The 21321-nt window shown below is 44.5% G+C and overlaps 1 protein-coding gene across 1 annotated transcript in view; it reads right to left on the minus strand.

Moving 5' to 3' along the window:
• The window catches only part of LOC139049835 (DNA topoisomerase I, mitochondrial-like), a 110743-nt gene that overhangs the window by 48117 nt on the left and 41305 nt on the right, over positions 1 to 21321 (minus strand). Inside the window, exons 8-10 of the mRNA XM_070525658.1 lie at positions 13115 to 13248; positions 4987 to 5102; positions 1011 to 1255 (exon numbers count right to left, since the gene is read on the minus strand). Of these exons, the coding sequence (XP_070381759.1) occupies positions 1011 to 1255; positions 4987 to 5102; positions 13115 to 13248 (495 nt within the window). The remainder of the gene's footprint in view (positions 1 to 1010; positions 1256 to 4986; positions 5103 to 13114; positions 13249 to 21321) is intronic.

Consider the following 21321-nt stretch of genomic DNA (forward strand, 5'->3'; position numbering starts at 1 on the left):
AGGTATGCAAAAACTGTCGTCGCATGTCGGTAGCAACATTCCGCCGCTTCTAACAGGCGATCAACAAACAAGAGGGCGGCCATGACGTGTTTCCAGCGCGATCACTTCCGGCGCTTAGTTCTTTTTGTAAACAAAAATGGCGGTGCCCAGCAAGTATAATGTGGCGGTATTTTATGCAATTTTAGTGGAAAGCAATCACATTTGAGCAGCTTTTGAAGCTTGCTAACCTTGCGCGAGTACGTAATAGCGGGGTTACGTTTCGGCGAATTTCGCTGTGCAGGATTGTAGTACAGTGACATTTTATTGTCGAGAGGTACGAAATGCATTGAATCCTATGGGTGTTCGCCGGGGATACGATAATGTTTCGTTGTCACAAGAATTTCATAGTCGGAGGATTTCATTATCACTGGTTTCGACTGTTTACTCTTTTTGCATGCACATCGTATGCTTCAAATTACTGTAGCGGTTACAGTCAGTAACCGTAATAGCTACCCTAACTATGATTACGTAGTTACATAGCAGTGTCCATACAGGCCGGCCGCTTTGATTCGAATTCATGCTTGTTATTTGCTCCCTGCCCTGACAGCAAGAAATAAATGGTGAAACCTTTCATTGCTTATGTCATCTCACGCTCAGAAAAAAGCATTAGGTATGTTTTGTCATTATTGTAATCAGTTGCTTGTATTGACTGCGCTAGGATTAGAGGCATAGTGGTCAGATGTCCAGTTAGCAGATGGCGCCACAGCATTGGTACCGGTGACGAGTTGATGCAGAACACTATTACCACATTCACTCGAACCTAACGCGTACCTTTTTTTCGATAAAGCTGGTCCAAAAATTGTATACGCGTTAGAATCAAGTACAACCCCAAATCCGCGCTACCATATCGCCATTGGCATGACATTTTTGCCCACTTTTCATTATCCCCAAATCTCACCTCCTATTACATGTGGATTTTAATGGTAAGCCAATCTGATGGCCAAGTTCCTTTATCGCACTAGAGACATCACCTGTTTCTCCTCCTTGGTCATAGCCTTGCGTTCTTCTGACTTTTGCTTATAGTAAATGTCAATTTCCTTGAAATTGCACTTCTTGAGGTCTTTGATGAGCTCAGCCTCCTTAGAAGTCATGCACTTCCGCCAGTCATGGAAGAAATTCTTGTTGAAGGCATCCTTGGATGTGTACTCGTGGTCAAGCATTCTACCATAAAAGCCAGCTACTTCCTCAGCCTCGGGGCTTAGCTTGACTGGTACACCTGCAACAGTTTGAGGACAAAACTGAGAATTACTTGGATTCTTTGGAACGAGCAAGTAAATCTTTCACAAGCACTGCTTAACATTCGTTATGATTTTTTTTACTCCATGTATACAGAAATCAATGGGCTATTTATGTCCACTGCAGAACAAACGCCCCACACAGCAATCTCTAATTACCTCTGTCTTGCACTAGCTAACCCCAGAGGGTTCATTCAGGTTTCAGACAAAATTCAAGGGTACGCAAGGACTTTTCAAGGCCCCACCAAAACTTTTTCACCGGTGCAGAGTGGCATCCCATGTAGCAATTTTCTCCACGTTTCTAAAGCCTTCTAGACAGCTTTACTGCACTAGATACAAAAATTGTACTGGAACTGTCCACCCTCGATCCCTTCAAGTTCCTAACAAGACGCTAAAAAGGCAGTGTAAACAAGGGAGGGAAACCAGCAACGAATGCCAGTTTCTTTCGTTCTCACCCACTGTAGGGCGAATTCCATGAGAGGTGTAACATGCATATCTGCTTGATATTTTTGTTTTGTCTAGTTTGTTATTTGTCATGTAAGAATATTCAAACTGCATGGAACCAAAAATTTCCTTCCTGAAACGCGTTCGCAGCAAGCCAGAAAAATATTTGAAGGTGGCGGCACGAGCGTCCTCCTACTGCTTACCACAACATTTTTTTTATTTCACGGCTGAACTTAAAACTCCCAACTTAAAAATGCCGTGTCGAAAAACATTTCTGCTCATTTTAATACGTCCTCAAGCATTTGTTGCAAATTATCACCAACGTTTCTGAACAGGACAATGTCAGCTGCAAGCCGCCGGTTCTTGAGATATTTTCCGTTGATTCTCACTTCTAATCGACAGTCTAATAGCTTTAATACTTTTTCTAAGCATTCAGTGAATAGCATTAAGATTGCCTCCTTGCTTGACCCCACTCTTGCTCTGTATTTTTCCATTTTTCTCGTGGAAAATTAAGGTAGCTGTGGAGTCTTTACAGTTATTTGCTAAGGCATTCAGATATGCTTCCAGTACTCCTTGACAACGCAGTGCCCCCATGACTGCTGGTATCTCTGCTGAATCAAACACCCATACCGTTGTGTTAATGTACTTGGAACACGAACGATAAGTTGCTCGTGACTGATGGTAAATCTTGACTGCAGATGTCAAAAGGTTGCTAGTGGCACTTACAGTAGCATCGCCACAACAGCAAACAAGGGCCTCTGCTTGCATTTAGATACAGACACAGTAAACAATCCTCTTGTTTCTTTAAATTATTAAGGACCTGTTCAGGGGCCCTTTAACCCTTTCAGGGTCAATTACAAATATAGTACAGCACCGCGAGCAAGTCCAAAATGGTCTATGCCATATATTTACTGCGCCGTCTGTACATTTAAAAAGCACAACAATTTCCTAACTTTTTCTTTCCTGGCATGTGCTGACTATGTGGGAATACAGGGAATATTTTTCTCGCACCTCTTTCTCTCAGTTTACGTTGCGTGGTTTGTTTGCTCCGGCACGTCTACTAGCCTTCGCACATTGGCACGCAAGTGGGCGCACGGCGCTTAGTTTCAGTTTTGTTCTGCAGGCGGTTTCGGCTTCTTGCGCTCGCAAAACTGATGGCTATCTCATTACTAATTGCTCAAAGGGTGACGGCCTGCTACTCACTCATTCATTGTTCAGAGAGCCCGCATACAAAGGATGCCTCCGTGCACGCATTTCCTTTTTTGGAGACTCGCGAAAACTAATTTCTTCTCATTGGCGATAAGATGAAGGATTAGCGGAAGTTTGTCACACGTTTTGCTTTTCTGACGGGCGCACAACCATAGTTTTTTTAAGTGCACTTACCTACGCAGTTCGATTACGCTATAGACATAAATATTAGTGTAAGACGAGGAACATTTAAGAATTGCGAAATACTTTTGTGGTGCGCAATTTTTTAAGCCTTTGAACTATGTGTATAACAATGCATCAATTTTTATTAATTCTTATAAGTTTATTTATTATTTTTATTGTTATTCATGAATAAACACTACATATATACAAATGCAAAATATGTTTTTCTCACTTTACGGCCACCCTAGAAAAATTATGGGGTTTTTTTTTTTTTGAATAGGTCCCTCTGAAGAACTGAAATCTGCAATAAAAAAACGATCCTGGGTGGTTGCATATGGCGAAAAAAAAAAAAAAACCTGTAAAAGTTAAATATTATGGCAAAATTGAAAGTTCACCTAGGAGTGTGCATCCGTTGTCATAACTTGCAAGTTAACAACTAACACTGCTGTGTATTGTACGATACAACTGTATCTCGATTCAATGAAACCAAATCTGCAGCTAAACACTTAATTGTAGGGGTGTGCGAATAGTCGTTTAAATCAAATTAAATAAAATGTAATCATCTAATAGCTCGAAAATAATGTATAGCCATTTCAACATAGATATTAAACAATTTTCACGTCCTTGTATTCACAACATTGGAAAGTCTGTTCTCACACTGCATTTTATATAATATGCTTTACTAAAAGCACAATGGGACAATTAGGAATAACTAAGCAGTTTTTTTTTTTTTTCAGCAAACTCTGGGCTCTTTGGGGTATACACAGTCGTGCATTATCATATAAAGCTTAAGTGACTAATTTAAGGATCAAATTGAATACGATATCCAGTCCATTAAAAATTTAAAAGTTTTATATATTCACACATCCACACTTCATTGCAAATTTTATTGAAGACGGCTTTTTGTGCTATAGCTGCGCAAATATATACCTGCCAATTTGCGAACATTAAAATTTATAAAATCCCGCAGTCACGACACACAGAGAGCGGGGGAGGAGCTTGCTCTGACCATATGCCTTTTGAGTGATGCATACATACTTTATTAAAAATCATTTACTTTGGAAGCAGAACACAAGCAGCAGCAAACTTGGAACAGCAGAGACTGATGAGGAAAATATTGTTTTTTAACTACAGTGACTTTTTTAGTGACTTTGCTGTTGCTAATTGCACCTGCTTTAGGAACTTGTCTGATTTGCTTGAAGCAAGTACCCCTGGCATCCTTTCAATATCAGAAGACTTTCATTAACATTTTTTAACTTTCAGCAGAAAGTTTTAAAAATCTGCTAGTGAAACATTTCTGTAAACTTTATTTTTCGGAAAACTTGATGCAACCTTCCTAAAATCGTAAAAGGAGCCCATATTTGTGAACTTAAATATTCGGGAGTTTTGTTAGATATGCAAATAATTTAAATTAGGAGGACCCTGGCCACAGTTCATGTTGCGTACTTGCTGGATGCGGTTTAGCCAGAAGCTCGACTGACCTTTAAGGGGTGAACATGACTTTTTAGTCTCGGAAGGCATACATAAATGAACAAATACCTTTACTGCCATTATGCATTAAAATTTTGCTTTGTAAAACCAGCGCATGCAACTCACATTCAAAAGCATACCCCTTGTACTGTTTGCCAGGTCATTAAAGCCTGATCACCACTATTAGCCACAACACCACTAGACTTCAATCTTGCTGCCAGCACAAATGGTTTGATGTCTGGTGGCATGAACAAGCAAATACTGGAGCATATATGCTAGCGGCATTCGACTATCACAGGATCCCCTCACTATCCACTAAATGAGTCATAAATGCAGTCACCACACCATCACCATACAGCAGTTTTCTTTAACTTCAATCTCAACTTATTCCAAACAGATTTCGCTTTTTCGAGAAAGCATTGCTTACCATCATAGTAGAAGCGCACATTGTCTGGCAGAGGCTCATATGGTGGTGCAAACACTGGTCCCTTGTGTTCTAGTGTGTGCCATTTCTTTCCATCATTTTGCTTCTCCTCTTCCCACCTGCATCAGCATCAAACACAGCTTAGCAATGCCCCCACATTTAAATGGCCTTTTCCCCTCAACACACTCCTTTTAACAATGACTTCAGTCACAAAATAGCATATTTACTTTTGTAAGGCCCTCATTTCTTCCCCCGGAATTCTCATTAGGTGCAGGCCTAGGCTGGCTTATAGCCACTCAATGAAGCCTCAAACTGCACACAGACTGCCAAGCAAAACACCACAACCAGTTGCGGCTGACTATGAGCACATTTAGCCTCAGACTGATTTCTCCGACGGGAACAATGCTGCAAAAAATGTCTGAACAATCAGGCAGTCTGCAAAAAGTAGACGGCAATGGTAAAATGATTTTGTATATTAGAGTGCCAGCACAGTAGAAAAGTAATTTACAGTCACTTGTTGCGTTGTGCTCCATTAAAATAGATTTCGTGATGGCCAAGCCCATTGGCGTTTTTCGTGTTAACCCATCACGCAGGCCAATGTACGGGGTTGTTGCACAATGCAGATACTGCAAACACAACTCAATTCTTGTCACTGTCAATTTAAGCTGCGCTGAACAAAACCAGTTAGGAGCTTTATTGGCTTTATGCCCGCACTCTAGCATAGTTTCATCCAGTAAGCATTCACATAAATTTGGTAGGCAATTGCGGTAGTTACCAGATGATTGCATGTGGACCCTAACTTCGTTTTACGCACTTGGTCAACTAGCTCAGTGGTTCAACTGCCAATGTCCAATGCAATATTTTTCATAAATACTTGCCCCTCGCCACACTCGCTGGCTAAGCCTAACGAGTGTGTGACCGAAGTGGCCAAAGCTCCGGTTTGGTTTTGGTGTTGAGTGCAGGATACCGTGATGATATTGCCATCCTCAGCAGGAGGACCAGCGCCATCTAGTAGTGGCTTGTGGAAATTGACCAGCATGCAAGCACGCGCATTACAATTAGCTCAACTTTTTGGAGCGCAGCACTTTGTATTGTAGACTTTTTATTCGCGCCAATGGGGGCAGAGGGACGGTGCATTTACTGTTTCAACTTCCGGTGGAACTGGGGGGGGGGGGGGTTCATTCAAACTTTCAGGCAGTGTTCGTCGAGTCCTTTTGCAGGGACATTGCAGTAGCAGACTGTGCTCACTTCAAAAATTTGTCAGAGTAGCTTTGCTCAAAACATGGTCCTGACTGACGGCCCACCTGACTTACTAGCAGCAGGTGTTGGAAGGTTGTGTGAAACATCGATGAGCGGAATTCAGTCCTCGTTTTTTGTGCCATGCTAAAGATACTCTCCCACACTGTGTAGCTATGTGGTATCACGATTAAATCCAGCATCACCTTAGCAACTCGGTGAAACATGTTTTCCATCAGTGTTTTTCATTTTTCCAACCATAGACCACTGCACATCCCACCTTTCTTCATTCAGAATGTCCTCTAGAAAACTGTACACGCCTGTAGAGTGGCAAACTCAGCTTCGAGAGCATCTAAAGCATCTTTAGGAGATTCATTGGAATCTCAGGGCAGCAGCTTATGGAAACTGAATAAAGAAACGATGACTCGAAAGCGATGCCTGTGAAATAAATTTCAAGTCCACATTCTTCAGAGTTGCGTCCACATCCATAATGCTTCGCCTCGTCACATTTCGGAAACATTTTTCGTAGAAGAGGCCTAACGTGGTCACTGACACTAAGGGGTAAGTTGTGTTCGGCGAAGAATCTCGTAAACAGGTATGACACTGTCGTCGCAGTTGTTCCGGAGAAAGTTCACTATGTTGTCTTGCTGCTCAGCAGTGCGAACATAGCTCTGATGCTTCGCCGTAGAAACGTGCAATTTGAAGTCGCCTTTGCCACAGTGAGGCACGCTGACGTTGCATCCACACATTGTACAAAATGCAATATGTTCCTCTTTTCTTGATGCCATAAAGCACAGAAATTCAGAAGTGTAAGATCGGAAAAACTTCTGCAAATACCTTTTCTTGAGCTTTGATAGTGCCATGGCATCAAGCACACGAGGTTTCTAACTTTAGATGGTGCACCACACACACGGCCCAGCCAACACTAATCATACACATAAACAGCAGTAACAATGCACCATGGAAGAAGCATGCACAAAATGCATTGCACATTGCATTGCACATGCATTGCATGCACAAGCACATGCACATGCATTGCACATGCATGCACATGCACATGCACATGCATTGCATTGCACAAATGCATGCATTGGCTCTGGCTTTGGTCGGCTTACTAGGCACCGTAGTCGGCTGCTCAGTTGATGATACCGATGGCGCTAGTGCAGCTGTTGTTGGTGATGCTGACGATTACGATGTGGCTGCAGATTCCGCGGTGCCGGTTTTGCAAATTATGGCGCGAACAGAGACAACTTTTTAGGGAGATATAAGACAGTGATCGTACCATCGGAAAGTTCAGTAAAATATCGGGAATCTCCAAGCGGATCGGAAGGGTTGGCAGGTATGCACTTAAGTGCCCGTTTCTGCGGCAAGCATTTGCGTCGGTTTAACCCGAGTGAACGAGCACAGCGAAGGATGAAAGAGCAAATGCAGAGCGCAGCGTGGGATGAAAGACGCAAGGGGGAAAGCTGAAGAGGAGGGTGCAGCGGAACCATGAGGCAGAAAGCGTAGGAAAAGGGTATGGTGAAAGCGTGAAAAAGCCTAGTGCGACGACAGTAGCGCGCATTGTCTGGGAGGTCTGTCTGCAGCCACTGCTGTGAATCGCACCCATGTGTCACCCATACATAGCATCCTGCGATCTCCAGATTAGAGAAGCAGTCACACGCCACACTCCACTCCATTTGCAACATGCCACACGAGACAGATTGTCCGTTGTGTATCACAATATATCGCAAAATGAAAACACTTAAAGTAGAACCCCACAGATACTTTTTTAAAGGGACCATGGAAAAAAATTTGTGAGACTGCAACGTTCATATGGGGATGGATTGCCGGCGAATCTGTTTAAGGCTGCATACATTACGAAATCAAATTTTTTTCCGTACGGCACCACACTAGACGGACACGAGCGTTGCCGCGGTCACCACACCTCCCATGCATCTGCCACAACCGCTGCTGCAGCCCCGCCAGCACCTCCAACGCATGACATTATAACCACAAAATCACGGGCCACGTGCGCAGGCGCTGTCGCCACTGTTTTCCCCTCTCCCCTACCAGTCTCCATCCATCTTTTTCATTTTTCCTGTGCTGCCCTCTGCCACAGGCAACTGGAAACGTTTTCGTAGGGTGCCGGGGCTTTCACCGGGTGATTTGTGAACCTGCGTCCATGTTGAGTGCACGCTGGTTGTGCATTTCATGGATAGAAAATAATTGTTGAATCTGCTAGCCATAAATGAAAAAAATTTGGTTATGGGTTTTTCAGGGTGTCTACCAAGTTGACATTTCCAAATTCCCTGAGTGATGCAGAACTATGTTCTATGTCAAGACGGGCTGGAAACATATCGCCCAATGCTGTCACTCTTTAGTAAGCATATGAAAATTTTTTTTAAAGGAACCAACTTAATCCAATTTGAATACTAAAGAATAGTGTTTATGTTATTCAAAAAAAGAATAGAAGGGAGGGGGTTAGTAAAATGCACAGCAAATAAAATGTCTTTGAAAGAAATTGCAAATTGAGTCAGACATTTTCAAATACAAATAAAAAGGAGATGCATACAGAAGCAAATATTTTCGAATATGAGCTATTTATACCAACTGATAGCAAGCTCAGTGGTATGAGGTCCGAATTTTGTCACAATTGAGAGTCTCTCTCAACAGCTCGCAAGTCAACCTCAACTGTCCTGACATACTCTCAGCCCGCGCACGACGCCTCAGTGTTGTGTTTCACTTTAAAGAGTTTATTTTGGTTTGTATGAGGAACACCTGCATCTCGGTGTCAGCCAAGAGTGTTCTTTGGGCTCAGGCTCCTTCAAAGAAGCGCTCGCATACTTCATTCCCCATTCATTCTTCAATGCGATGATCCTTTCTGTTCTCGTGCTCCTTTTGTCGCGGGTTCGCACTACGGACTATTTGAAGCATACTCTTGGTCAATTTACAGTCAACGTAAAATTTTTCATACCCCCTAGGGGCCGCGAAAACTTCCGAAAAATCAGGCAGTCCGACAAAATAAATGCATGTCTTTTACTGCTCTTAACCCTTTCGGCCCTGGTGTCCTCAAATGAGGACAAGACATTAAAGCCATGGGTTGCGCGATAAACAGAAAAACGAAACAAAAACAGAAACCCAAATAACTCAGCAGGCATCTCCATCGCCAAGGACATCAGTTCTCGTGCACTCGTGTTTGCCAGTGCACCGGCAAGAAAGAACAAATATGAAAGACGAGAACGTCGAAGCTGGACCAAGTAAGTGGGTTTTCTTTTTTTTTTTACTTGTGAGGTGCTGTTACTGGCGAATTGAGGATTTGGGAGAATGTTTTTAACTCCCTATAGGATATATAATTATTTAAAACATCCCACACGTATGCGTAGTTTAGTCACCACATGCATAATAATGTGTGTACTCATTTGAGTACACGAGGGCTGAGTGGGTGCCGCGTATCGCATGTTGGGCTAGGGTTTCGCCTTGAAGTAAAGCGACTTCTGTTTCTTTTTCAGGCGCCGGAATGAAACCTTACTACTTCTACTCAGCGACTAGGGCCTGCAGGTCTGGATTTATGCCACTCGAAGACGCAGATGAAATGTTCGCCCAACTTGATAATGAAAATTTATCAGACGTTGGGGAGAATGAAGAATATGACGAAGATGACGACTTCATTCCTGAAGAAACAGGAAGCGATGACGGCGTCCTCAATTTGTCGGAAACTTCTGGATAATCAGATGAAGAGCAACCGTTTAATGAAATGTCATAGTCCAGAAGAGCCTTTGACAAACCACCTGCTGATTTTAGTGGAGTTTTTGACGAAAATGAGCATTGTCTTGACGAGCTGCCACTTCGGGACGAATATTTTTCGCGCTACGTGCCATAGAACGTGTTTGTTGAGCTGGATAACAAAACAAACTTGTATTTTGTGTTGAAAGAAGGAAAACTGGTCCAAACGAATGAAGAAGAAAAAAGGAATCTTATTTCTATACACTTGCTAATGGGAGTCGGTAAATACCCCCATCTGCACTTATACTGGAAGCCATCACTGAAAATGGCATATTGCTAGTATCTCAAGTATTGGTAAATAGAGATAACAAACGAAACAACAGAAAATTTACGTCAGGAAGGAAGTGCCAGCAGCGCATCTGGCTCCACGCGCACACATCGCGTGAACTCAGAACTAAAAGATGCCGACCCGTCTTCATTGACGGGTCGGCTTCTTTGGCTTCTAAAACATCCCAGAATATGCAGGCGACACTGCAGCCTCAAGATTAGTAACATTTACTGCTTGAAGTAGGTTTGTAACATGGAAAATAAACTGTTACAAAAGATCCACTTTTGTCTCTTCTACACCCACTGGGCCCTCATGTCCTCATTTGAGGACATGATCGCAGACATTACATGAGACTAAACACAAACATTTTTTTCATAAATTTCGGTTTCTTATGCGGCAAAGAACCGGAATAACATGGTAGAAAAAATATCAGTGTGACAAAAAAATTTCAGGGCCGAAAGGGTTAAAGGGACACTAAAGGTTACCAAAAACTCAAGTTAAAGTGGTAGAGCAATGTTCTAGAACGTCTAAGGCGTCAATATAATCGCGAACAGAGCTTTAGTAACCGAGAAATTGAGGTAAATGCATGACACGATTTGAGACCCCCCAGCGACATTCCGGTACTAGCCCGATGACGAAAGGACTCCTCATAATTTGTGTTACTAATACTCAACTACTTGTATTAAAAATATCATTTCATTCGATTATAAGACGGAAAAAAATGCTACTTGTCTAAGTCTATTCGATTCTAGGAAAAAATAACATTTTGACGTTACCCTTCAGTAATATGGGTGTTCGAAAGGTTTCGTTTTCACTTGACTCTGCGCCGCGCACGCTTTGGAGTTTCAGTAGTTTCGTTATCACGTCGCGCTGTGAGGGTTCTGCTGGCTTGCGAAACTTTCATTTGGAACAAGCAGCGAGAATGCCACGTCCATGTGATGTCGTGGGAAGCCCTCGTTGCTTTCCCGCTCCGGAGAGCCGGTGTCGAGGCCGCCGTCGTAGTACGCAACGACGCCGGCAGCGCGAGCCCTCAGCAGCAGGTCGCACTCGTCGGTGCTCAAATCGCTGAAGTTGAGCCCACCATCACGAGCCAATCTGTCGGTGTCAGGGCCCATGGCGACGAGCGTCGAAGTTTGCGTCATAGAATGAAGTACCAGCTTATGGGCGTCTTGCGCTGGAGTTTGAGGTATAGTAGCGGCGCCTGGTGGCAGTGCGGGAAACGACATCTGGGTCGTGCCAGCTTGGGTCGTATTGAGCCCTGGCTGTGGCGAAGCACGTTTCTAGACCGAGTTTTGCGTCGATTCACACTTTTTTTATGCCCTGTTGCCAGTGCGAAAAGGCTCGTCACTTCTCACAGTCCACGCCGACCACGCTGCGAGCTCGCCGCAGCCTATAGTTTAACGAAAACGGACTCTCCGTGTGCCATGGGACGTAATGCTGGGAAGGAATACATACTGTGTCCCGTGACAATTGACCCTTCCTATGCTTGTTAAGCATCACCACAATACTTTTGCTAATGCTTCACCGCGTCACACAACTGTACTGAGGCGAAACTAACTTTCAGGAACCAGCATTATGGAATGCGCCGTGCCTTCCGAGCTTTAAGCCAAAATCATTGCTGACAGCGGAGAAATGAAGAAACACGGCACCGAACGGCAAGAAGCTTAATAGTCAACGTCGAAGCAGCTAGGCGTAGCGTTGCCACAATGGTGGCTACGGCTGCCAGCAGATCTGCGTGCGATAGCGCCGGTTCGAGGCGGCAAGGCAATCAAAATGACAGCGGTGGTGGCTTTGATTAATGCTGTTTCGGACCTGCGGTCATGCAGAACGTCCGGAAAACCGGACAGCAAAGAGTTCTTGCATCCGAAATTTCAGACGTTCTGATACATTGACTCTATGGGGTACGTGGTGGTGCCGCGAAGCCATCCAAATTATCGATAATCCGGAAAGTCGGTCGTTGACTCTACACTGACAACTCCTCCAGCCGACAACAGGGCGTCAAAGACGATTCGTTACGATTCCTGTCTGTTACTCGAGCCAGCATTACCGCGACTTTCAACCCTTTCAATAAAATTACAGCTAATTTTCCCTGATAGAGGCACAAAATCCCTGAGTTTTCCCCGAGTTTTTCCAGACCACTAAAGATCCCTGAGAATTACCGGTTTTCCTGGTTGGTAGACACCCTGGGTTTTACATACCAAAACTACAATTCGTTTATGAGATACGCCGTAGTGGGGACTCCGGAAATTTGGACCACCCAGGGCTCTTTAATGTGCACCTAAATCTAAGCACACCGGTATTTTCACATTTCGCCTCCATCGAAATGTGGTCAACATAACCAGGATTCGATCCAGTGACCATGTGCTTTGCAGTCCAACACCATAGCCACTAAGCAACCACGGCAGGTTAGCCATCAATGAAAGGCGGCAACTACGTAGCTCATGGTGCATTCCAGGCCACTCAGGACGTCCGGACAAAGCCCAGGCCGCTCTTTTAAAGACAAGTTGCAGTCTTGCGTCGTATACACGTTTTCAGCACCACACTGGCGTCAGGCTATCAGTGTACTTTCAATGCGGTACATGGCACAAGCATTTGCAGCAGCATGCGTCTAAGCAATTTGTTTTTCCCCAAGGGGTCAACGGAATATAAATTTAGGTCAGGACCACAAAAACACGACGTAGTAGCCGGGAAAATGCAATAGTGGGGTTCCACTGAATAGAGCTGCAGTCAAATATCGCATTAGGAAATATCATAGGTGTAGAATTTTTTTTAATTTTTTTAATTTTCAAGCTCCAAAGTGGAGGTGGCGTTGACCTTAGATCCTTAGATGAATAAATACAGTAGCAGTACCACAACACGTACCATTTCCATACTTCCACTTCTTCTTCCTTCTTGGCTTTGCCTTTCTTCTTAGGGCTGCCCTCCTCTGTTCTTGGCTCAGCTTTAACTTCAGCTTTAACCTTCTTAGGTTTAGGAGCTGCAGCTTTCTTGGCAATCTGAAAACGCGACCAAAAAACACAAATAAATAAGAACATTAACATACCAGATCAAACCAATTTAACAAGACTGCTGAACCTCAAGGACAAAACCAGCAACAAAGCTTTTACACAACTCACTGTTCTCGGATTGCCTTTGGCAAGATAAATTGGCCCTTTTGATCATGTGCAAAATGTGTGGACAATCTCAGCTTGCTATGGGAGGTAAAGGGGGGCAAACAGTGGTGGAACAGGCCTTCTGGAGTAGTTCTGTAGTAGAAAAAAATGTGTGTTTGTAACTGACGTATTGGTTTTTGTAGCACATACTTTTAGATCACTACACAAGGTGCAAAGACTATCTAGGGCCCCACACCATTTCAGTTGACTCAAACAATATAAAAAGCAAAATAATGCAATCAAGGACCTGGCATAAAATAAAAATATACTTATTTACACATAAGCCCTGTAAGTTCGCAAAAGCACCACATAAGCAAGTAATAACTGTTGACACCTTTGTTATGTTCCAAATGTTTCTTGGTTTGCAAGTGCCTCCGACATATGTCCTGGAAAAGAACCTGACCACTCAATAAAAAAAAAAAAAAAGATTGCCTAATTTCCTTTGCCATGTGTAGTTGGGCATTCTAAGCATCTTCATGGATTTGCAGTCTCTCTTCTGCTAAAGTGCCTAGTCTACCATAGACATCATCCGCCGATTTCTTTACATGTGAGAGCGCTGAAGCCTTTTTTTTAATCCGTCATTCAAGCTGTCGCTTGCGCAGAATTCTTCACTGCTTTGATCACGTCGTAGGTACAGGAAATATTTTCTTAAATCCTGCCCGAACTTCTCTGAATACAACAACACAGAGCAGAGTCTTGATGCTAGCTTTGAAAAGCTGCATCTATTTGCACTAATGCCACACTCAACATCCACACGTTATGTGTACAGCAAGGTGTAGTTCCTCTTCCCTTCAGGCAACATTAGCTACAAATCTGCTAGAACTCATCCAGTCTTTCCAGAGGGGCAGCATCCACACTTTCAGTTGTCAGCAGGCTTAACTTATCTATCGGGGAGTACACTTTATGAAGTGGAATGACCATTGGCATTTGTTCAGCCAAGTTGCTCAGACTCTACTGAACTTTCATTTTGCAAAGAAGAGAAAACACGACTTAATGGTAGATATCAAGAAAGAGAAGGCCTCTGTCAAGAATGGCGAGTTGCGCAACAAGATTGCCACCTTGCCACCCGATTACGACAAGGGGTGCAAGACGCGCACCTCTCCCTCTCCGTCGCTGCAGCTGGGAGGCGTTCAAAGAAGCGGCCTTTGCGCTGGAATCCGCCGCCTTCCTCCAGCCCCTTCGACATTGTGACGGGACGAGTTCGGTGCGTGGACAATGATTCCAGAGTTCCCCAACGCGGAGCTGATTTGACACGCCTGGACAAGCCGCCGTGGGGACGACGTATTTTTGTGCTTCTCACGGTTCGGAGTGGCGCGGAACAACGAGCGACGCTCGATCGGCAACGATAGTTTCCCGGAACGGCACCCCGCGCGGTTGCCTCTGTGTACAGAGCGCGGTTGCCTTTGTGTACGTAAACTGATCTTCAGAGCAGCTGCGAGTTGGTGATGTGTAAACGAACAGTCGCCGCGTCGTAGGAACGGCGGATCGAGTGTATAAAAACTGTGGTTGTGCGAATGCTGAGGACACACTTCTCTTGAGCAGTCATGTTAGACTGGTTCACTTCTCTCATGCAGTCCTGTTGGACTAATACTCTTTTTCTCAAGCAGTCATGTTAGACTGAGTTAATTTCTGTAAATAAACCCTTTTCCTCGTTCTCGATGAGAAGCAGTTCTTCACTTCATCAACGATCTCAGCGTAAATAAGTTGGACGACGGCATGGGCCAGCTACCTTCGAATTCATGCCGTACTCCAATCTTGGCAAAGGACCACGGACGATGGGATTGAGCCCCCAATCCTGACACCTCCTGGGACGCAGTAATGTGCCATGCAGTTCAGCTTTTGTTTTTTCATGTTACAGTAAAACCTCGTTAAACCGTACCCGCTTAAACAGTAGTTTCGGTTTAAAAGTAGTAAAGTCAATTCCCCGACTCAGCGGCCATTGAACATAATGTATTTTGTATCCGCATAAACCGCACCAGCCTATTGCGTACGCATCGGTTAAAACGTAGCGTTTCCACTTTTCGTCGCGCGAACACGGCGGTGCGTCGTCTCCATCGGGCGGCCCGGCAGAACAACAAGCCTCAGAGATCGGTACAACGGCCTCCAAGCGCCCTGTGCGTTTGCACGTGAAGCCGCATCAACATCAACATCATTTCGACGCCGCATGGACGCCGTGCCAGAGAGCGTTGCGGCGTCGTGCAAGCGAGGACTCGCGTCATGCCGAAGCTAGGATAAAAAAGACACCGGGTGCTCAGCATAGAAGAAAAATTAGACATCGTCCGTGCTACCGAACGTGACACGAAGAAGTCGGCGCTGGCCCGCGACATGGATCTGCTGTTGACTACAGTGTGTGGCATTTGGAATGCGAAGTTGCTCGGCAGCGCTGCTGCGACCGCGAAGAGATGTCGGCTACGAGGTTCGACTTTTCATCATCGTTGCCGCTGTTGTTGCCGAAGTGTCAACTAGCGACAGTGATGAGGACGACACGGAAAGCGACAGCACGGGCTATTCAGGCCCAACAGTGGCAGAAGCTGCGTGTTACGTCAGCCTCATGAATGCGATCGTCGCAAGGAGAACAGGGGCGCGATAACGTAACTATTCCAAATGAAAAGTTTTCCGAACTCCGGCACCCGGCAATGAAAAAGGCGCCCCGGGACTTATGCAGCACTACTGCGCGCGTGCACGGACGTAACGCCAACGAGGAATCTGCCGTGCGAGTGTTTGCCGAGAGGAGGGGGGTATGGGGGCTGGCTGAGAAGCTGGCACGCAGCTTCAGAAAGTTTGAGGCCGCTGTCGTCGTGCTAGGCCATCGCGACATCAAACGAAAATAACACTTACGTCCCGCGAAGTGAATAAATACTGCATGTTTTTTTTCCCTTTCATCGCACTCTCTCCGAGTTCCGTTTTCGACAGGTAAGTAGGCGATCTCATGCTATTTCGCTTAAACAGTACTACCGTTTAGTACGTACTTTTTCCCAGCTCCGGCCGACTACGGTTTAACGAGGTTTCACTGTATTCAGGAGGGAACGGAGGCTCCCCCAGAAGACTGCCTTTCTAATGTCAACCACTGTTAAAGCATTTTAACTTCAAACACATCACCATATCCTGCTTTGGTATTATCTTACTCTTACATATGGACCTTTTACTTCAACATTACTTTTATTTACTTCACTTTTTTAGACTGCACTACCTACAGGACCGGCCCCCGTTTTTTGTTGAGTAAAGCCACATGTCCTGTTCCGGTTTTAGACAAGCACATCAGGGTTTCATTTTGGCTTTTCTGTGCTAATTACACATTAATACTGCTTTGCATAGATGCATCTTTTTTGTTCCATGCTACATTTTGACAATTTTTTCATTGTCCTATGTGCACTAGAAAGCCTCAAATCGTCCAATTTGACTAGACGAATCCCAAATTGATTTAAACTCGCCAAAGAAAACCTTGCTTTCAAAAACTTTAGTGTCCTGAAGTCCAAGTACTGTGTTATCTAGCATCGAGCAGCAGATGCATTAAATCTTATAGCATCAAGCTGGAATTCTTTTTTTCTCAAACAAACAAACAAAGCAACAGCCCACTGTGTTCGCTTGTTTTGCCAACTCAGGCCCAGCAAACAGATGCCGATTTGTGACCGGATATACTGATGTGCTGCCATGCGCAAATGCATGCTGAGCACAAGTTGTGCTTTCATTCACATTCACTACCATCAGGCCACCAGAATCTGTTCTGAAATAGACATGGAGCAATTTTTGCAAAAATCAGGCTTTCGTAGCAGCATGCAGCAACAGTTCCACCATTGGGTTAAGCACGTTGGGTTTTCCGCTCTGGAAGAGCACATCGCTGATGAGCCGGACACCACAAATGAGGGCGCTGATACAGCGGACAAGGCAGAGGCCTTAAGGGGGGACGCGGGGATCAGATCGCGAAAATCCCAAAAAAGATCAATTTTTGGCAACGACGTGTTTCGGTATCTGCAATGCCTAATCTACATTGTATCAAAATGGTTTGACTGAAAACGCACTAAGAGTACCCGAAAAAAATTAATTTATCAGTGCGTAGGGCGAGAAAACAGCTTTAAATCGCGTAAAATCACCGCAGTTCGCAGAGCCCTAACTCGTCTTTCCGCCACCGAACGCCGCCATCTTGGTATCGTTCGAAAGCTCGAAGTTTCGCCATTCCGTTTCTGAATTCTTCGGTCGTCGCCATCTCGTAACAAACACACAAACACAAAAGAAGCGCGGGTCTGCTAGAGGCGGTCACACGGGCCCTGCGATGAAAGCGGGCCTCGGATTGGTTGCCGTGCTGAAAGGCGTCTCGCCATTGGTTGCTGCTGCAGCAGCGGGCAAGCTGGCAGCCACAGCGGACCGCAGTTGTCTGCTTTGAAAACCACGCCGGCTTCTTTCTTCCTTTGACACTCGCAGAATTCGGATTTATGAAAGCTCCCAGGTCAGTGATGGATCGTCGCTCATTTGAAAAGAACTTTTAAATGAAACATGCCTTCGGAAAACGGAAGCGCAAGCCTCCTACGGCGAGAAAAAGACGGTGACCAACGGGGGGAAGTGGAGAACACGACTGAACAAGCGGATAACGTGCCGCGTTATCTTGCACCGTGCGATTCCAGCAGTGAAGCCGACAATCGCCCTGTGACATCGACACTGATACCAAGCCACCGGAAGATGTGCCAACGGAAGCTCTCACACCTGTGCGTACGGCCACGCGAGTCAGCAACCGAGATCGCGTTGTTGGAGGCGACGCGGGTCGAAGGTCTCCATCGCCGCCAGAGACTGTGTGCTTTTCCGATGCATCGTGCGACAGGGACACGCAGCCTGCGAGTGAGCCCCAACTGTCGATGAGCTACATATTGTATGGTGACTCAAGGCTCACCAGACGAATTTCGCACGATTCAGACGCGCCTCGAGCCGCGTTTTGTGTCAGCGGTGATTGCAGAAGCGCAGGCATGCAGTGTTCGCGACTCCCTTCGCGCAGTGTCCGCGACTAAGCGGAAGCAGCAATGCCAAGAACAAATTTCGGCCCCTTGTGACTGTGAGTTCATTATTATGCCTGTTTCCGTGATGAACTCTGATCGCTAGAACTCTGTGCCCAAGATGCCAACAGCGTTCTGTGGGTGTACACTGCGATACCAGGCTCGGTCTGGTAGTGAAAATGGTGGCCATGCACTACACCAGGTGGCGCAAGAAAAGGATAAAGAACGCCTGAAGAAGGCATCCAAAGCACACCAAACAATGAGTCAAAGGTGTAAGAAGATGTCTGACACCAATGATTCAAAATATTACAGCCCTGGTGCTTTGTAATAAATTTGCAGTGCTTTTAAAACTTTGCAGCCAGTTTTCTCAATTGCATTTTTTTTTTGTCAATCACCTTGCTCGTGGAAAGCGTAGCACAGCAATGGCTAGACTGATTTTGGCCCAGTTTGTTTTGCTGTGATCCACAAGCTGTGCTGTACTTTATGTTTCTTTATCTTGTGAAATGTTTCTTTATCTTTCCATTATTTAATTATTTCACAATTACTACATGGCTCCATGCAGTGAAGCACAGTCACGTGCATGTTATGTTGAGCAAAACATTATTAGCGCACTAAAAAACAAAACATCGAACACTGTCTTGATGTAGATTAGACACCTGGGCAAACACGCGAAGTATTCCCAGCTCCCTATCATGTTTCGATACTGTGCCAGGCTTTCCACAAGCAAGGAACTTATAAATCCTTATAAAACAAAAACTGATTAAGATATCCTAATGAAATTTTAGATTTGTCTCTTTATTGCAATGTGCAGTGTGTGTGCCAAATTTCAGCCCTTTCTGTCAAGAAACAAAAAAGTTAATTCTGATCCCCTCCTCTCCCCTTAATGCACAACCTGTCATTGACCTACCATTACAAGATTCGAAGGTCAGTGCGCGTGAGGACAACTAAGCTGAACTGTATGCGGCACCCACGAATGAAGTGAGTGGCAAGTTGTGCAGTAGTCCTAAAGAGACTCAGGTGACAATCAGAGGAAATAGCAAATGCAGTAACATTCTTGTCAAGTGTACACAGTAAAACATAGCAAATTCGACCCCATTAATTAAACGATTGCATCAATAGCGACCACAGTTTCGTCTGCAGCGGTTGTGGCAAACTATTTCGTTATCACTCAGTGCAACGGCTGTGAGCACTACGTTACAAACACAGCATTTTTTTGCTGTCATAGATGAAAAGCGCTGCCTACTAACGATGATCATCTGTTTGCGACCAGTTCATTGGCAAAGAAGTAATCACGATGTGCGCGCAGCAGTGAAGTGCGCATCTCAGATCAAAAAGCGTGCGGTGGCCGTGCTGTGAAGTCACGAGGCCTTCGTCTAATGCTGTGAGCACTAATCAGTCACCAAGATGTCAATTCCAGCTTTCACACTACTTTTGTGCAAAATGGAAATGGGATTTGAGGATTCGTTCAGTAAATGAAAGCGGGTTGCCGTCGTATGCATTTGTTTATTTCCTTTACCGATATTCTCGATATTTTGACATTCAGTTATTTCTGACATTTTTCTCAGTCCTGCGAAATTGAATTATCAAGGTTTTACTGTACGGGCATTATGAGACTTTTGTGCAAATAGAAACATGTCGGCTTCATGTGTAGCATAATTCAGGACAACAGCTATAAGCCTAATAAACCTTTTTTTCCCTCCTGTGCCGTGTGCTTTTCTTTCACACAATTTTTGGGTCCTACGAAGTCCGAAATATCAATTTGAAACCAACTGAGAAAATTGTTTTCAATGTACCTCATACCATACAGCTGACAGAAAAGGACCACATTTTTTGTAGTATTTGTGAAGGTTTACAGTTGATGCTTGCAATAATGGTCAGTCATGACTTGTGCAGAAAGGTACATTGTATCCATCTTCTCCACCCAAAGAGGTTTGAGAAGTAGGAGGGCTTTGCATGTGTAGTCACTGAACATTTATCTCGACTCTATAGAGGTCTCCCAGATAAGAAGCAATACGGGATTGCATTCCTAATCCATAAGGACATGGCAGCCAACATTGGCAAGTTCTAAAGGATTAATGAGAGGGTAGCTGTAGTTATAATCAAACTTAAGAGGTATAGCTTAAAGGTAGTACAAGCCCACACTCCAACATCCAGTCACGATGATGAGGAAGTAGATCAGTTTTATGAAGATGTTGAATTAGCAATGACAAAAGTGCAAACTCAGTATACTGTAGTAATGGGCGACTTAAATGCAAAAGTAGGGGAAAAGCAGGCTGGTGAACAAGCAATTGGCAACTACGATGTCAATTCTAGTAACGCTAGAGGAGAGATGCTGGTAGAATTTGTAGAAAGGAATAAGCTTCGAATAATGAACACCTTTTTCAGGAAGCGTAGCAACAGAAAGTGGACCTGGAAAAGCCCTAACAGTGAAACAAAAAATTAAATTGACTTCATACTTTCTGCTGATCCCAGCACAGTGCAGGATGTATAAGTGATAGGTAGGATGAAGTGCAGTGATCATAGGTTAGTGAAGGCCAGGATTCACCTCAATTTGAAGAGAGAAATAGCAAAATTGGTCAAGAAGAAACAGGTCATCCTAGAGGCAGTAAGGGTAAAAGCAGACAAATTCAGGCTGTTACTTGCAAACAAATATGCAGCCTTAGAACAGAGAGACGATGACATAGAGCTAATGAATGAAACTAGGCTGGCTTTACAGGCAGCAATTGAAGTGGGAGGTAAGGCACCAAGGCAACCAGTAGGCAAGCTCTCCTAACAAAGGACCTAATAAAGAAATGACAAAGAATGAAAGTATCCAAACCAAAAGATAGAATTCGCGGAACTGTCAAAATCGATCAACAAGGCGAAAATAAGTGATATTCAAAACTATAATGTGAGAAAGACTGAAGAAGGCATAAAAAATGGAAGCAGCCTGAAA

Source organism: Dermacentor albipictus, chromosome 1 (assembly GCF_038994185.2).
Source record: "Dermacentor albipictus isolate Rhodes 1998 colony chromosome 1, USDA_Dalb.pri_finalv2, whole genome shotgun sequence".
Taxonomy (NCBI): domain Eukaryota; kingdom Metazoa; phylum Arthropoda; class Arachnida; order Ixodida; family Ixodidae; genus Dermacentor; species Dermacentor albipictus.